Source organism: Melanaphis sacchari, unplaced genomic scaffold (genome assembly GCF_002803265.2).
Source record: "Melanaphis sacchari strain LSU unplaced genomic scaffold, SCAv2.0 Contig20_pilon_pilon, whole genome shotgun sequence".
NCBI classification, from domain to species: Eukaryota; Metazoa; Arthropoda; class Insecta; order Hemiptera; family Aphididae; genus Melanaphis; species Melanaphis sacchari.
Window position 1 is genome coordinate 7258361 of NW_020271042.1, and position 16560 is coordinate 7274920.

At 27.7% G+C, this 16560-nt stretch overlaps 1 protein-coding gene and 1 pseudogene across 1 annotated transcript; one reads left to right on the forward strand and one right to left on the reverse strand.

Annotated features, from left to right (window-relative positions):
* Nucleotides 1–366: 366 nt before the first annotated feature.
* Nucleotides 367–3961, reverse strand: LOC112593689 (annotated as a pseudogene).
* A 2990-nt stretch (nt 3962–6951) lies between these two features.
* Nucleotides 6952–9316, forward strand: LOC112593821 (meiosis-specific nuclear structural protein 1-like). Its single transcript, XM_025338392.1, has 7 exons — nt 6952–7137; nt 7196–7302; nt 7375–7824; nt 7903–8029; nt 8134–8337; nt 8402–8586; nt 9211–9316. The coding sequence occupies exons 1-7, from the start codon at nt 6952–6954 to the stop codon at nt 9314–9316; spliced, it is 1365 nt and encodes a 454-aa protein (XP_025194177.1).
* Nucleotides 9317–16560: the final 7244 nt, after the last annotated feature.

A 16560-nucleotide genomic window follows, 5' to 3' on the forward strand; every position in this document is an offset into this window, starting at 1 on the left:
CATTAAATTTAAATTTATATTTATCGCATCAATACAGTGACCTAATTAATGATAAAATACACTAGACTCTTGCAACGGTACAGTAAAAAAGTTACATATTTTTTCTCTTTTTTATTATTTTATCTCGTAGATTAATGTAACATATTTCTATGGTAATTATGTGTACCTAATAATATATACAAATCAATACAAATCAATACATCATTTTACTCGTTGACCGTTGTATATTATGAATATATAATATTATAGTTAAATATTGTTTCAAGTAATAACCGATAAACCTAAATAAATTGTTTTGAAAATAAAATAATTTAGTTTCAAAATCTGTTAACATATTTTTATTCTTATCAAAATTGTACATAGTGGTTATGTGTTAACGAAGTCTCCAGCACTAACGTAGAATACACTCATGGTGTTAGCAAAACCTACATTTTGTTTAGAGCAGCTCATATGTAAAACCAAATCTCCCTGATGCAATATACCTTTTCTTTTGCCAAAATCCATCGCGAATCTTGTACGGTTTTCAATGTCTTTCCAAACATTTTCTATTGGATCTGTAACATAATTTACACATAATATTGTCTAACAAATAGTCGTAGAACCTTCAAGCTTATGTGAAAATATTTTAGTTTAATCACATAAAGACATATTTAGTATCATACAGTATTATTATTTTCTCACAGTTAATATTTTTGTAAAAATTACACATTTCAAATATGAATAAAATATCTGGATTAAAAATATTTTTGGCTGAAAATTGAGCTTAAACTTAAAAAGACAAAATGTACGCAAGTTAAAAAAAAAATAGGTTCACTGAAATGGTTATTGAATGATGACATTATGTCACATAGGTTGATTAGTATGTTGCTAATCTATTGAAAATCATAAAATAAAATGATTCAGGAAAAAATTCTTAGAAAATTGTCTAATTTTCATTTATTTTTCGTCTTTACCCTAATCCAGGCTTATGGATATTACCTACAATAATATAGATTCCCAAAAACTGCCAAGATATTAAAGTCCTTTCAGAACGGACTTAATGTATTTTATAAATGTCTTGTTAATTTTTTTATTATTGTTGTCGTTATTTACCGATATATTGCAATGCTATGACATTTCGCCATACTGATAATTTTCTCGCGGACTTCCCGTGCCTGACTATTGCCAACACGGGACATCTGGGGCGGTATCTGGCAATGAACCGAGCCGATAGTCCGGACGTTGTGATCACAATAATCGCGGCTGCATGACATTTAAACGATACCTCTACACAACCGATACTTACCGCGTGGGCGGGATCAATTTTTGGTTTGGACTGAAAACATAGCGTAGTTATATAAGATTATACATAGTACATAAATGCAATAATACGAAAATGAAATCAGTCATTTATTTAATTTGCTTGCGTTCTAAAACACTTATAATTTACAAGTCAAAATAGCGTTGCACAGTTGCATTTAATCTTAAATATTATAATTAAATCATGTACATTGTTATAATAACCTATGTATTATAATTTAATTTTCTAGTAATAATTAGTTTTCAATAATTTTTCTGAATTGTTTTAAAATTAACTTTAAAAATATGTAAAAATTAAATATTTTTCCAATTAAAATGATAGTAATTATAATTATGTTTTTAACTTTTAAATGTGTACACAATTATTTAATATAATGACTAATGACTAATAATAATACCATAGCGTTAGTTTTTATACCTTCTTATTAAGTTCAGTAAACAACTGTTGTTCCCATATGGTGGCTTCACCTTGTCGACAAAGTGAAGACGCGTACTGAATGCAGTGCAATTTGTTTGTGCTACGCATTGTTACATCCAAATAAATGCAATCTGTCCCATCCATTACGGTATTTATAAGGTCGTTTACTTCAGCGCTCGTAGGTACTGTACTTATTTCCATAGAATTAAGATATTCCCCATATGTGATGGTTGGTTTTCCAGCCTGTGTAATGTAACATTATTTAATGAAATAAATAACTGTATTTATTTTATTTTTTTAATTCAAAATTTATTATCAATAAATATATTATTACAAAATTACTTTTATTAAAATTAATAAAAATTTATTTTGTTTAAACATTTTTTCTTTAAAAAAAAAAAATATATTTATTTATTTTTAATTTATTTTGTTTGATTTCTTTAAAATAAAAATATATTGTATTTTGGAATATAATTTTAATAACGAATTAAGTTCAATCATGTTTTAAAAACTTACTAAGTTGCATTTAGATAATACAATTTTCTGGGCTAGAAATATCTTATCATGACCAACTTCCATAGATAAGTTTGGTCGGTTCAGGAATACGCCATCTACACCTGTTAAGATATCATCGATATTTTCCAATCCGATGCTATTGTCGATTTTTACATACAAGTTGATATCTCCACCTTGCTCTATACCTTTAAAAACCAAATAAACACATGTGGAATTATATTAAGGAAAAACATTTCCATGAAAGCTCGGGGGAACCATCAATAGATTGTGATGGAATGTGAACAAATGAAGTATGACTAGTGCGGATATAAATCGAAAAACAAGGCTACATTGAACCGGCGAAATACTGAAACGAACACAATTGTAATTATTAAACTAGACACAAAAGAGAATAAATAGAAGAACAAAGACGTTTACTGATTGCAAATATTTCATGCTCGATTTACCTACAAACTTGCGGACGTGGTCGAAAAACACTGAGTTCCTGACACCAGGCACTAATATTACGTCCACTTTGAGCTGGATCCCTGTGCGAATTTTTTCCTCGTCTAGTTTGGAGAGTGATGTTGAGCCAACTGGAATTCCTGGCACGTGCACTATTTTTTCAGAACCCAAAAATTCTCCTCGTTTTATGACGCAATATATCTCATCTTCGTCTGCATTGAAGAAAAAAATAATGTTATTAACTTTACTCCCAAGAAAACATCACGTTCGCTGTCATAGTTATTAAATAAAATGACAAATACGTGCTTACCGACTCTGATTACGGCTAGTTCGATTTTTCCGTAGTCCAAATAAATTCTATCGTTAATTTTTAGTCGAAGAATTACGTCACTGTTCACATAAATACGATCCTCTGTGCATTTAAATTTGTACTCAATATCGTTAGTGACGTAAACATGAGCATTTGTCGATAATTCTATCAAACGTTGTGTGCTCTGATTTAGTAAAATTACCCATTTTATCAAATTATTAGATAATTATTAATAATTCATCATTTTGGAAATAATATATTTTATGGTTTCACACTTAGTATAAATTATTGTTTAATTAATTCATTATTCTTTCCAACTATGAAAACGCGCTACTTCAATAATTTATTTTTTAAATCATAAATCTATCAATTATTATTTTATATTGAAATGTATTACTTTTGTATCGAATACTGTTCCAGTCGTAATGATAGATCCACCAAGATCAAGTACTAAAGTCATTGAATATGGTACTCGGTTGTTTTTTTTTAAGACTATAATTAAAAACTCCTTGGCGAATTTCAAAGACCATTTTTCGACTCTGTTCAAATGATAAATCGTTAAAATCAAATATTACCACTGATGCCCCACTTTCACAAAATTCTTCTATTAAACTTCTAGTTACATTAAATTCTAAAATAGTAATATCAAAATAAATATTTATGAACACAGAGTTATAACTATTTTATGTTTATTTAATATATATGTATAGTATATACGCACGGATACCACAAGCAATAGTAGTTAACGTATTTTTTGATGGATTTGATTCAATTTTTAAATTACTCATATGGTCAAGATAGTTATCCTCAAAAGATGCTTTCATTTGCATTTCATTGTCATGACAAAGTTCCTTTACACATACATTTATTTTATTAGAACTATAAAACTTATAATTTATTAAATTCATATATGTTCTTACCCAAGGGTACACAACACATGGTACTTCAGAGTTGGATATAATTGTAGAATCCATTTTATCGCTATATTTTCAAAATTATTTATGGTATAAAATAAACATTAAATTAATTTAATTTAAAAATATTTAAATTAACAATGATTGCCCTAACAAAAGTGTGTTTAATAAACGTTTCCTAAGAAATCGATGATAGCATAATAATAATAATAATAAACACCACATGTTACGATGTCAAGGTAATAATATTAACAGAGATTACAACGATATTTGAAGAAATATTTTTCACTAAAATAAACGTATATTATTGTATGATTTATTATTTTAATATGCAAAGTAACGCAATTAATTTTAAAAAAATTGATGAAATATTAAATTATAAAGGTAAAAATAAAAAAAAAATTATAGATGCAAAACTAAATAGTCAAAGAAAGAACCGTATAACTCAAAACAATAAACGGCAAGAACTACTCAGAACAATAGTGGATAAATACCACAAAAAACTGGATAAAATACATCAAGATAATACTACAAATAATAAAAAAAAGTTGGAAACCAACCATCAAAAAGCAAAACAAATGCAACAAAAATTACAAAATCACAAAACACTTGAATGTCGTGAAAATGCAAAAACATTAAATTTTATAAAAGATAAAGAGATAAAATCACAAAAATTATTGGCCGAAAGAAAATATCTAACGTTCTTAGAAAAGCGAAAAAAAGATAGTGAACGTTATAACAATAAAGTTGAGTATCAAAAAATAACATTAGTAAAAAATCAACAATTAATCGAAAAATGTTTAGAAAATAAAATAATTGATGATTTTGAAAATAAAAACCAAGAATTATTGTCCACAGAATACGAAGATGAAATTAATGATGAGCCAACGGAAGAAACAATTACAGAAGAAGAGTGTATTATAGATTCTGATCAATCGGTTAGGTTAATAAATTATTTCTTGTTAACCTGGCTAAATTATACATGTTCTACATAATATAGGTATAGTTTGCTAAAATTTAGAATTTTTTTTATTTTAGAAATTAGAAATGATACATAATCAAGCAAATTTGGATAATATTCAAGTGTATTTAAAAAGAATTGCTATGTTAAAAAAAAACTTTCATAGTTGTGAAACTGGAAGATATTTTTTACAGAAGATTGGACCCATTTGGGATTCACTTACACAATGTTTTTATAGAAAATCATTAATCCTCAAGGATATGGTTAATAACTCAGACAATATGATGCCCAATGATTTCAGAAAAATTTACGAAAATACAAATCTTTATAATGGCAAGAATGTGACTAAACGTTCCTTGGGCTTAAATGCATCCTTTTTGGAAATCTTTATAACTGGTTTGTAATTTTAAAAAACAAAATAATATAAAAATTAGATATATTTTTATGAAATTTAAACTTTAATAACGCATTTCACTTTATTCCCCAAGCTTTATAGATATAATTTTTTCCTATTAAATCTTTAGTAAGATTGTACATCTTACATAGAAATTTACAAAAAATAAATATTTTATCAGCTATTTTATAAAGTTATACATAATACAAATTATATAAATCTTAAAATTATTGAATAATAGAATTATTAGTTATTATATATCGATTTTTAATTTATGATAAAAGAAAAATGTTTAGACATTTTTACGAATTTATAATGAGTTATATAACTTATAGATTTGGACTACGAACTCAGTGATGAAGATGTAAATAATGCATTAACTAAAGCTAAAAGCCTTATTGATAAATCAACGACCGCATTTGATATAATGAATTTAGTTAAGTTTATACTAGAACATGAAATAGACATTAATGAGAATGTTTTGTATATTGTTAATGGTATATGCAGAAGAACAGTTATTGAATATACAAAAAGACGAATAAGTTGTAAGCCAACAACATAAATTCTCTATTTAATCATATATATATAAAGACAATTTTTATTTCATAGACCGAATGCTAGGTCGTTCGAAAAATACAATTAACAGGCTTCGATTTTTAAATACGAAAAATTTAATACCAAAACGATATTTAATAACAAAAAACAATGAAAATTACGTGAAACCAATAGTTTTTGACTTTTTAACGAATGATGTTAAGTATGGCTATTTAACTTTGGAAGAGACGATTACAGAACAAAACATGTATCCAAATAATGCACAAAAAAGAATGGAAGCATTTTGGCAAAATTTGAATTTTTGCTATAATATAAACATTTCTACTACATATTATGAAAACGTAATGGATAATATTTTCAAGATGCCAGAAAAATATTGTCTTGAAAATGTAATTTTAAGATTACTAACTTAAACAAAGATACTAAATTAATATATTTTATTATTTGTGTAGCATGTCGATATCCAAGTCGATAGATTGATGATATTTGCTTACAAACAACTAGCATCTATTTTGTCAGGGAAATTGAATACACCCTTCTATCATAACATAATGAATATCGAAGAATTGACTTACACAAAATTTAATATACTTGCTAGAAAGATGACAAAAATGGTGTTTGGAATGGGTGGATCTTACGAAGAAAAGATTTATGTTTTGGAAGTTATCATGAAATATATTGTCAGTGAGATCATAAAAAGGTCACCAAAAGTATTGTACAAGTATGAAAATAAACATAAAACCATTTCCAAGAATATGAAAATTGATATGTCTTTTTTTTATCAAAACCATAAAAATATTTAAAAGCTTTAATAATTTATTTTTAATACACTATTATATTGTAACTGTTAATATCTTAACGGATTTTAAAAATTGAGAAAAAGCTACAATTAAGTCTCCAAGTTATTATTTTTAAAATGCTAAAATATTCTAATGTGCATGCCTCATGCATAACTTCATACTATTATCATTATATGACATATTGTTTATATAAAACGTGGTTATAGTAACAGAATAATATATTAATTAAATAAATGTACAAATTGTATGCAATTTGTTTAGTTATTTAATACACACTTACTCTAACGAATTTTTTTAAAGTAGAACTTAAAAGAAATTTAATTTCTATATTTATCTCATTATGAATAAACATAAAAAAACTGAGCTCAGTGCTTTAGCAGCCCAAAAAAAGATAACCGACCAAATAGCTAATGATGTACGTTGTATTGATATGTGCAAAATGGGTCAAAATGCGTTAAATATATCATTGTATAGGCGTATGCATTTGGAGTCAGAGGAGGAAGAAATGTTTACAAATATACAAAAAGTGAAGAACTTATAAAAAACTAATAAACGCGTCGTCGAATTAAGTTTTATATTTTTAGGCAAAAGAAGCTCAGGCCAGACAAATTGCTGAGTTAGAACAAGAACAAAAACTTGCTCAAGTGATGGCAGATTTAAAACGCCGGGAGATAGTCGAAATAAAAACCAAGTTGCTTAATATTTTTAAATCTTGTTAATTTAAATTTAAAAAAAACTCACTGTTTGGTGTTACTTCTTATAGTCAATTACTTCAAAACAATTCATACGAACTTCGACATACCGAGAAGCAATTACGAACGGCTTATGCAAAAAAAGATTTATTAAGTCAAATCAAAGAAAAAGAGGCTTTAATAAAAGAAGAGAAGGTAAGAATATATAATGATGATCTAAAAATAATAGAAACTAGAAATTACGAAAATGAAGAGGAAATAGAACTACAAACCCGACAAAATAAACTCAAGTTAGATTATAAAAAAGCAATCATAGAGCAAATACAGGAAAACGCCGCAGAAAAACAACGAATGTCATCATTAAAGAATCAACCTTTTACTTTCTATGAAGCAACTGGAAATAGTGGAGTAAAAAAATGTAATGTTAAAACTAATTGTTCTCAAAAACAACTGGAAGTATTTGAAAAAATGGAAAATGAGTTAAAGGAAATTGAACGCAATGAAGCTGATAATAGTAATAAGTGAGTACATAAATTTTGGAAACAAATCAAATTATCGTGCATAATATTGTACTGCATTTTAATATTATTAATACATAGATGTATAAAGGAATATTTCATAAAAATTTCTAAACGAGATAAGCAACAGGAAGAATTTAAAAACCAGAAGAAAGCAAAAAATGAAAGAATCTATAAATGCTTAGTTGATAATTTAACATCCTTAACGGTAAATTTAATTCAAGTAGTGAATTAAAATTAATTATGAAATTATACTGTGATTACTAAATAATAAACTAATTTTCGCACTTATAAATAAATAATTGTTTACAGTCAAATACAATGAAAAACAAAGAAATGCAAATCAATCTAGTAAACGAACAACAGCGAAATGCTGCTTGGTTGGCAGAGAAAAAGGAAAAAGAATTAAAAAATGTACAACGGGACATCATGCTGCAACAAAATGAAATGCAATTAAACATTAAAAAAGAAGAGGAAAAAGCAGAAAAAGAAAAGGATAATGTTCTTGTCAAAACAGTAATAAATTAAAAAATAATTTATTCATGCTTTTAAAAACCTCAAAATATTTAAAATTTCATAGTTATTGCAAAATTTTCAAAAGTTTAATGAGATAGAGGAAAAAAAAAAAGTTGAGCGACGACAAAAGATGCTCAATTATGGAAAAGAGTTAAGAATGTCGATTGACCTGAAAACCGATTTGAGGCAAAAGCAGAAAAATGTTGTAATGAACGAATTTTCGGAGGCTAATAAATTGGAAGAGCAAAGGTAACTTCTTAAAGGTAATATTTAGTTAAATCGTTTAACTATAGGGACATATAGTAATAATTTATAGTAAAACAACTTCAATATTAGCGATCAATTACAAATTTAATAGTTTTCATTAATATATATAATATTAGCTTTTAACGATGAAGACTAAAATAAATGTATAAATATATTTTAATGGAAGGAAAGAAGTAAACCGATGATGACATTTTTTAATAGAGAGTTTTGAAAATTAGTTTTAATATTAATGTAATAATATTTTATGGTTTTTCTTTAGAATGTTTATAATTTGTATTATAATTTGAATTAATGTGTTCTTTATATATTATTTAACTATCTGAATTATAAACTACGTGCATTTATTGGAAATAGGACAATTAAATTATAATAACTATTAGTGAAACAAATATTGAATGATTAAATTATTTTTGTGGTAAAGTAAAAACTTTTGTTTGACACAAATATTACATATACCTATATAGTACATAGTTTCATCACGCTAGTTGAAAAGTTTTTACTGCGTAAATAACCAAAACAACTTTTCACGCACAACTTACAAAGTTCTTAAAACCATTTGTTATCCGAGAGTTATAATTTTTTGTTTATATTGTTCGTACTATATAGAATGGCTAAAATGAAAAAGGAACAAACAACTATTGTAAAACAACATATGGAAAATCTCGAAGGATTTTTCCCACCAACGGCAAGAGATCAATATAATGTGAAATAAGAACGTCTAATATTTTATAATAGTATCTACATATACTATTTAGCTGTAATTTATAATACTAACAATACCAATAATAAAATACGTATGTTTTCAATGTAATCGAAAATATCATCATTTGTTTTCATGTTTGTTTTAACGGGTTTTTATAGAAAAAAGTTAATATGTATATTATTTTAACATAATTACTGTAAAGATTATACTTTTTATTTATACACTATAGATTCTTAAGAGGGCGTTTAAAACGTATTTATATGACAGACGTATACAACTGTTAGATTTCAATTTATATTTTCAGCCAAATGTTATTTCATGAACAAACTTATATCATCTGAACAAGACAGCTTTAGCTGGATATACGACTAGTTGATTTTTTTTACGTTTAAAAAATAAATACATATCTAACATAACTTAATAGTATAGGTAATGAATTTAATAAACTAGAACTGCATGATAGTTTAATATACGTAATATGTGTGTGTATAGTGTATAGTACGAGTATGTTTGTATTGAAGGAATGTTGGTAACACTATCGTCACCGATGGGAGAGAAGGAAAATTGTTTTTAAACGAAAAAGAAAAACGTCAAGAATCCCAATGTTGCTGCAATAACGTTCTTCAGCGGAAACCAATTTAAATGTAAATTATTATTTTACAAAGCTACTCCGACGTGTTTTTATTTTCAAGTCAGCAAGATAATTATCGTTTAAATATATAGGTAAGAGCACTAAAAAAAAAAATCATATAAACGACATGTGTATAGTAATATATGCCACCGCGTGTATATACAGTGACAAGTCGACTGCTGTGCGCAGGTAAACGAACCGTACACGCTACCGGTGTACGTACGCGCCCTGCTGAGAATCCTCAGCCCTGTTTTTGTATTAAAAATAAAATTGAATTCTCTGGGACACGCGTGTTTTGATCCGAAATCTTTAACGTCACCCACACTCTTGTGCGCTAGACCTGGGAACGGCCGTGTAGCGTTTCAATGATGTGCATGTGTTATTGTTAATGTTTTGTGCATGTGTTGTATAGCTGCAGAATTTTAAAGATAAACCCTTTGTGGGACCATGATAATAGTAATAACATACCCTTGGCAATAATATTCAGAAAAATATTATACGTACTAGGTAACCGGGCCATTTTACCACACACGAAGACTAAGTTTATAATATGCTGCAAAAACGTCTCAGTAACGTATATTATATTATATTTTGAATGTAGTGCGAAGCTTCAACGTATCAATAAGATTGTTTCTAATGCTACAAAAAAAAAAAAAAAAATTGATGAAACATTATATATAAATATACAGTTTAAGTGTTTATAGCTGATGGTTTAATCTTAATTTGTATACTAAACATCTGTGAGTAGATACTCAATAGAATTGAACATGAATGATAGTCAAACAAATATTTTTTATAAATATAAATTGATCGTAATAATTTGTTTATTAAATAACCATATTATTATTATTATTTTACATTAAACTTCTCTTTATGCTAACGGTGAAATCGATACAGAAATATTATCCGAATAAAAGAATTTTGATTTACTTGTTGCCTATAGACATAAGACAGGTACAAAACATTTGATCTATTTTAATATTCTAATTAAGTGTCTTATATCAGTACTCATATCTGGACACTGTTTCAAGTTATTTTTAGTTGAAAATAATTCAAATATTGTAAAAGTTAGGTTCAAATTTTGGTATAATTTTAGAACAGAGGAAAGTTCATGGAAAACTGATAATTTAAGTTAGGTAGTTAAATTAAGTAAAAATTAAGTGATGCAGTATTGGAAAAAAAATATAGCTTTAATTAAAAATATTGTTATTTTATTTTTATTACAAATTTAAGTACTTAAATAAATTAAAAACAAAAACTGTTGCTAATTTTTACTTAAAGAAAAAAAATATAGTATAACTAAGAATACATAAGTAGTGTATGTAACAATAATTGAGTTGTTAGTTTTTACCAACAAATTTTAGATGATCAAGTTTCATTCGAAAATAATTATAGTTGAGTTAAAAAGTGTATAAAAATAAATTATGCGATTATCATATGATACGCTGATACGCTGATTTATTTGAATATTATATTTCGATATAATATATATATATATATAATATGTATATATTATATATAATATGTATATACTAATACCTAAAAGCAATTTTGTAGTTTTTCCTAGTGTGTAAACATAAACGTGTACATAACGGCCGAAGCCATAAAAATTATAAGTAAGACCAACAAAACTGTGATTATACTTAAATTAAATTTTTTTTAGTCGCGTGCATATACATATAATATCATACTCAACAATCCACGGATTACAATTTATAAATATTGATTCTTAACTATAAATCATGACGTTATTACTAGATAAATGAGAAAAATGATTTGCTAATACATTATAATAAGATAAATATAAAAGAATATATTTAGCATTAAATTGTCTCTAAAATTATTGTTACGAACATAATGTAAAGTGTAATGTTTGTTTTCTCTACTTGGTAAATAATAATGATAAAATAAATACAAAACTAATCGTTTAGATATTTAATAGATGTTTTAAAAAATATATAAATCTGCAATATAATAATATATTTTACCCATCTTTATATATACCCAATCAGACTGTAATATCATACATAAATATTGTATTATGTATTCCAGGGACGGCCAAACTTTTTTTTGGGCACGATCTACTAAAAATATACTTTACCTTAGAAGATCAACTTTGATAAAAAGTTTTTTTATTATTAAGTTATTATACTACCATAATTAATTTTTAAGTGCATAGCTTAAAAATAAATTCTAACACGACCTACTTTGAAATCGTTTGCGATCAACCGGACGATCGTGATGGACTGTTTGGCCGCCTCTGGTGTATTCTATACGAATGTGAACTCGAAGTTAACGATTGCTCAAAACGCTAATGTTAGCAGCCACAATATTGTATAATGTATATTGTTGGGTAGAAACGATATTAAACAAGATCACTTGTAACAACGAAACGATCCAAATATGATTTATACATTGGTAGAATACCACTCACGAAATAGTCAAAAGTTTATAAAAAATTATAAGTTAAAATTATTAAATTATTTATTATTTTATTTTTAATCATAATCTGAGCTATTCATTCATAATAAATATCATACAAATAGTAAAAAGTAAAATATAAATACAAAGAGAGACAGTTTACAGTTAGGTCGAGAAAATTAATTTTCAAATTATTATTATCGTGCGTATTGATTATGCTACCAACGCATTAACGATGCTGAAAAGTAGTAAGTGTGTACCAAGTAGTATACGGAGTATAATATTTACATTTTATAACATATTATATTAAAAATATTTTGCTGAAACTCAGATTAACAGCAGAGAACACGTTTTGTTTGTTTTTTTTTTTTTTTTGTGATGATTAAACCCAGACACCTTATGGCTTTTAATATTAAAAAATACTTAAGATATATTATGCGGTAGTATCTGTACAATCAAAAAACTATTCGAGCTTGAAAATGAGGCGTTAACATTAAAACACGTAAATAAAGTATAATATTATTTTCTAATATATTATATACCAACTTACACGATGGTCATGTTATAGTATAATAAAAATTATATAACATTGTTTTTTAAAATCCGATACCCGTGACATGTGTAACAACACATAATTATAATAAACAATATCATACACATGTTTATATAAATATTCATAATGAAGTATATACGCGCACACGCGCGTGAGTATATGTATATAGCCAACCACTTCAAACAGTCGCGGCGTTTGGTAGTTTCATAAATATAATACGTATATTATATTATATACATTTTATGTGCGGCATCATTGTCGTATCATATTTTTGAAATGCGCCCGCACAGCATGGCATTATATTATATGACAGCTCGTGTGAAGGCTCGTTTGTGACGCTCCGAGTATCCTATATAGGTATTTAATATAATATTATATAGGTATATGTATTACGTTGCATAAGGACAAGAAGACTTAGCCTCACGATGTTGTATCTATAAATTACGTATTTACCAGCCGCAACACCACTTGTTGCGGCGACGACAAGGTTTCTAATATCAAAAAAATTAATATCGATTAATGTCCCTTAGAGTTGGCAATTATAGACTTTTGTAATGTATCTAATCTGACCAAAGTCTAAAGAATATTTTTTAAATATTTTATTATGATATGCACCATATCATATCGCCATGTCTTAGCGATATACCTATTACATTGACTATTGCGGTTTTAATTAGATTTTAATAATCTATATTATAAACACTTCTTGCTGGTACAGTAAATTATGTGTTATACAACAATAAATATGATTTTAATAGTAGACATCCCATTATACGAGATATCTATAAATACATCATAGGTGTCTTATGAGTGATGTGAATCTTACCTAATTGATACTCTACTGCCATTGCGCTCCAAACGAATGTGTTTTGTCAAACCGTAACTAATGAGATTTACTATCAAAATAAAGTATAGTATAAGATCTTTTTCGTTGAACGCTTGTACTGCAATGCGCTTACACGCAGAAATAATGAAATAGTGTGAAAACGGTTTGGATTGAGCGGACGATTCAGAGAAAACGATCGGTGGTCCATTCAGGTTAACCAACAGAAAATACTGTGGTATAAATAAAATAGAACTTAATATAAACTATGTGGGCCGCGATCACCTTAATTGTGGTATAAAGCTTGCAGCCCTGACCGTGGTATAAATTTGAAAACAATTGTCTACGCTGAATACAGTAAACGCATACGTACACATACGCGAGCAGATAAACTTGATATATTTTGTCATTATTGGCCAGTGTAGGTCATTCGGTTTTTTAAAAACACGATTTTTCTTATTTTAACCCTCTTAAGTAGTGCCGTTAGATTTTTAAATTAAACTGATCAAACCATTTAAGAAGTCATGTTCCATGATTACATGCATGGTAGCAGCTTATAACGCGTTGAAATTCTAGCAGAATGATCTGTTATGCACATATATATTTTCAAGTCTCATTTCTTGCGGTCTAATGTAAGTACACATTTTATACTTTAATCAATTCCCAAGAATTCGTAAAAATATTAAAAATGGAGTATATTGTAAATTTTAGTCATTTAACGTTCAGGTTATTGTGTTTACTATATATTATTATAACGTGTACACTGTACATATACAAGCAAGTTTAAGTAAGAAAAATAAAAGTTTTTTTTTTTTATTGAACTTAAGCCCGGTGACTAGGGTCATTAATTGTTATAGGGGTTATGAACTGTGGATAGAGGTAAGATTGGTACAGGTAGGTTGTTTTTACGATTGCTATGGTTGTTACGGTTGATAGTAAACACGTGTATGTGTGGCAAGGATTTTAACCACTACGAGCACGGGTGGTCACCCATCCAGGAACTAGTAGCTGTAGCTGTTCCTCATTCCCAGTCGCATTCTGCGACTGGCAGCAGCTAACGCGCCACACCAAGCCACAAAATAAAAATTAAAGCTTGGTAAAATAGACGTATAATGTGCCATTTATTGAATTTTAGTTAATACCACTATATCAAAAGTCTAAAATAAAATTTATTAAATGCATTAAATGTATGAATTAAGCATAAAAAGAATAGAACGTGTTTACCAAATTACTTGCAGTATGCATACATAAAAGTTTTATAATAGGTATTGAAACATTAACAATCAATACGGTAGTTGTTTCTACTAGTCCAGGTTGATAATAGGTGGACAGTGGTTTGAATCCGAACCATGGAGGAGAAAAACATTGTTAAACTTTTTATTGACTGTTAAACACAATCAGCTTAAAATTTTGTAAATAAGTTTTACACAGAAATGTATATAATATTCTATAGACCTCGACTCTTTTTTTTAATCGTCCAGAACCTTTTAGAAATTAACTGCAGACCCCTGTTAATTACTAACTTATTTAACAATTTAAGAAATTTAGCTCACCGATGTCAATTATATTAATAAAATCAGTTTATTATTAATATGAATCATTTATACCAGCATATACAACCGTGCATTATTACTCTATAATTTATAATATATAACATCTTATTATAATGTACGCACTACGGTATAACTGAATTCGATGGAAAATTTTAGGAAAACCCTGTCACCTGTATACAAATATATCTGCAAGTACTCGTGTTTTCGTAAAAGCCTTTGTCGGCGACGAGTCATTAACGGAACATATAGATAAATATTACTACTTTGCAGCAGTGTACCTATATCATTACTATACATATTATATGACACTCACTATATACCTCAATGATATATGTAGTGATGGGAAAGAAAGGGGAAAAGAACATACTATAATATTATACATAGTGCCTACCATATATCTACACACAGGTGGGAGGGGTGGGTAGAAAGTGCTAATTACACACACGCCGACGGGGCAGCTCCTTCACACGGTTCGGGCAACAATGAGCTCATATATGTGTGTAAAATGATGACTGGCGATGGTGGGTAACATCATGAAATAGTCGTTTGTAAATAGTATAATATACTATATTATATTATACACGCACACACACACACACACACAAACACACACAGGTACACATCTAAACGACTGGACGGACAACAAAATTGCCGAAAAGAAAAAACCACCTTATTGTGAAGGCTTAAATAGCCGCCGCTGTGTTCAAGAACCGATCAACACACATATGTACACCTATTCTCCGCACATTATTATTATATATATTGTATATAGTATATATCAGCTAATATAATATTATTGTCGGTGGCGGCGGCGAACACAACAGTAAAACGGTAATGAGCATCGTATTCAACAAGCCGCTCCGATAACCGAAAAATCGTGCTCGACATTTTTGGATAGCTTAACACGACAAGTAGAATATGATGACTTAAAGAAAACATATCCATAGTAATAAAAAACCAAATGGGTAACGCACACCGCGGTGCTGCATTAGACGAGATCCAAGTTAATACCGTTAACATTGCAATAATATCATCAGACATTGAACTAAATTAATCATTATAATACTTTTATAAAATAAGTATAAAATTCATACATTTCAAATATTTTTATTTCTCACATTGCTATACGAATATAGTAGTTGAATATTGCAATACAATGTTTCTGTTAGTTTTAAAAAAGAAATTCGATTTCTTCTATTAGGAACACAAATAATATATTCATCAAGTTTATTGATCACTTATCAAAATATATAATTCATTCTAGATGTAGTA

Bases quoted from the DNA above. Each gene is read 5' to 3' on its own strand.
- LOC112593821 (XM_025338392.1), top strand. From the start codon at position 6,952: ATGAATAAACATAAAAAAACTGAGCTCAGTGCTTTAGCAGCCCAAAAA. The intron at 7,825-7,902 runs GTGAGTACATAA...ATTAATACATAG, and splicing joins GAAGCTGATAATAGTAATAA to ATGTATAAAGGAATATTTCA. The intron at 8,338-8,401 runs GTAATAAATTAA...AAAATTTCATAG, and splicing joins ATAATGTTCTTGTCAAAACA to TTATTGCAAAATTTTCAAAA.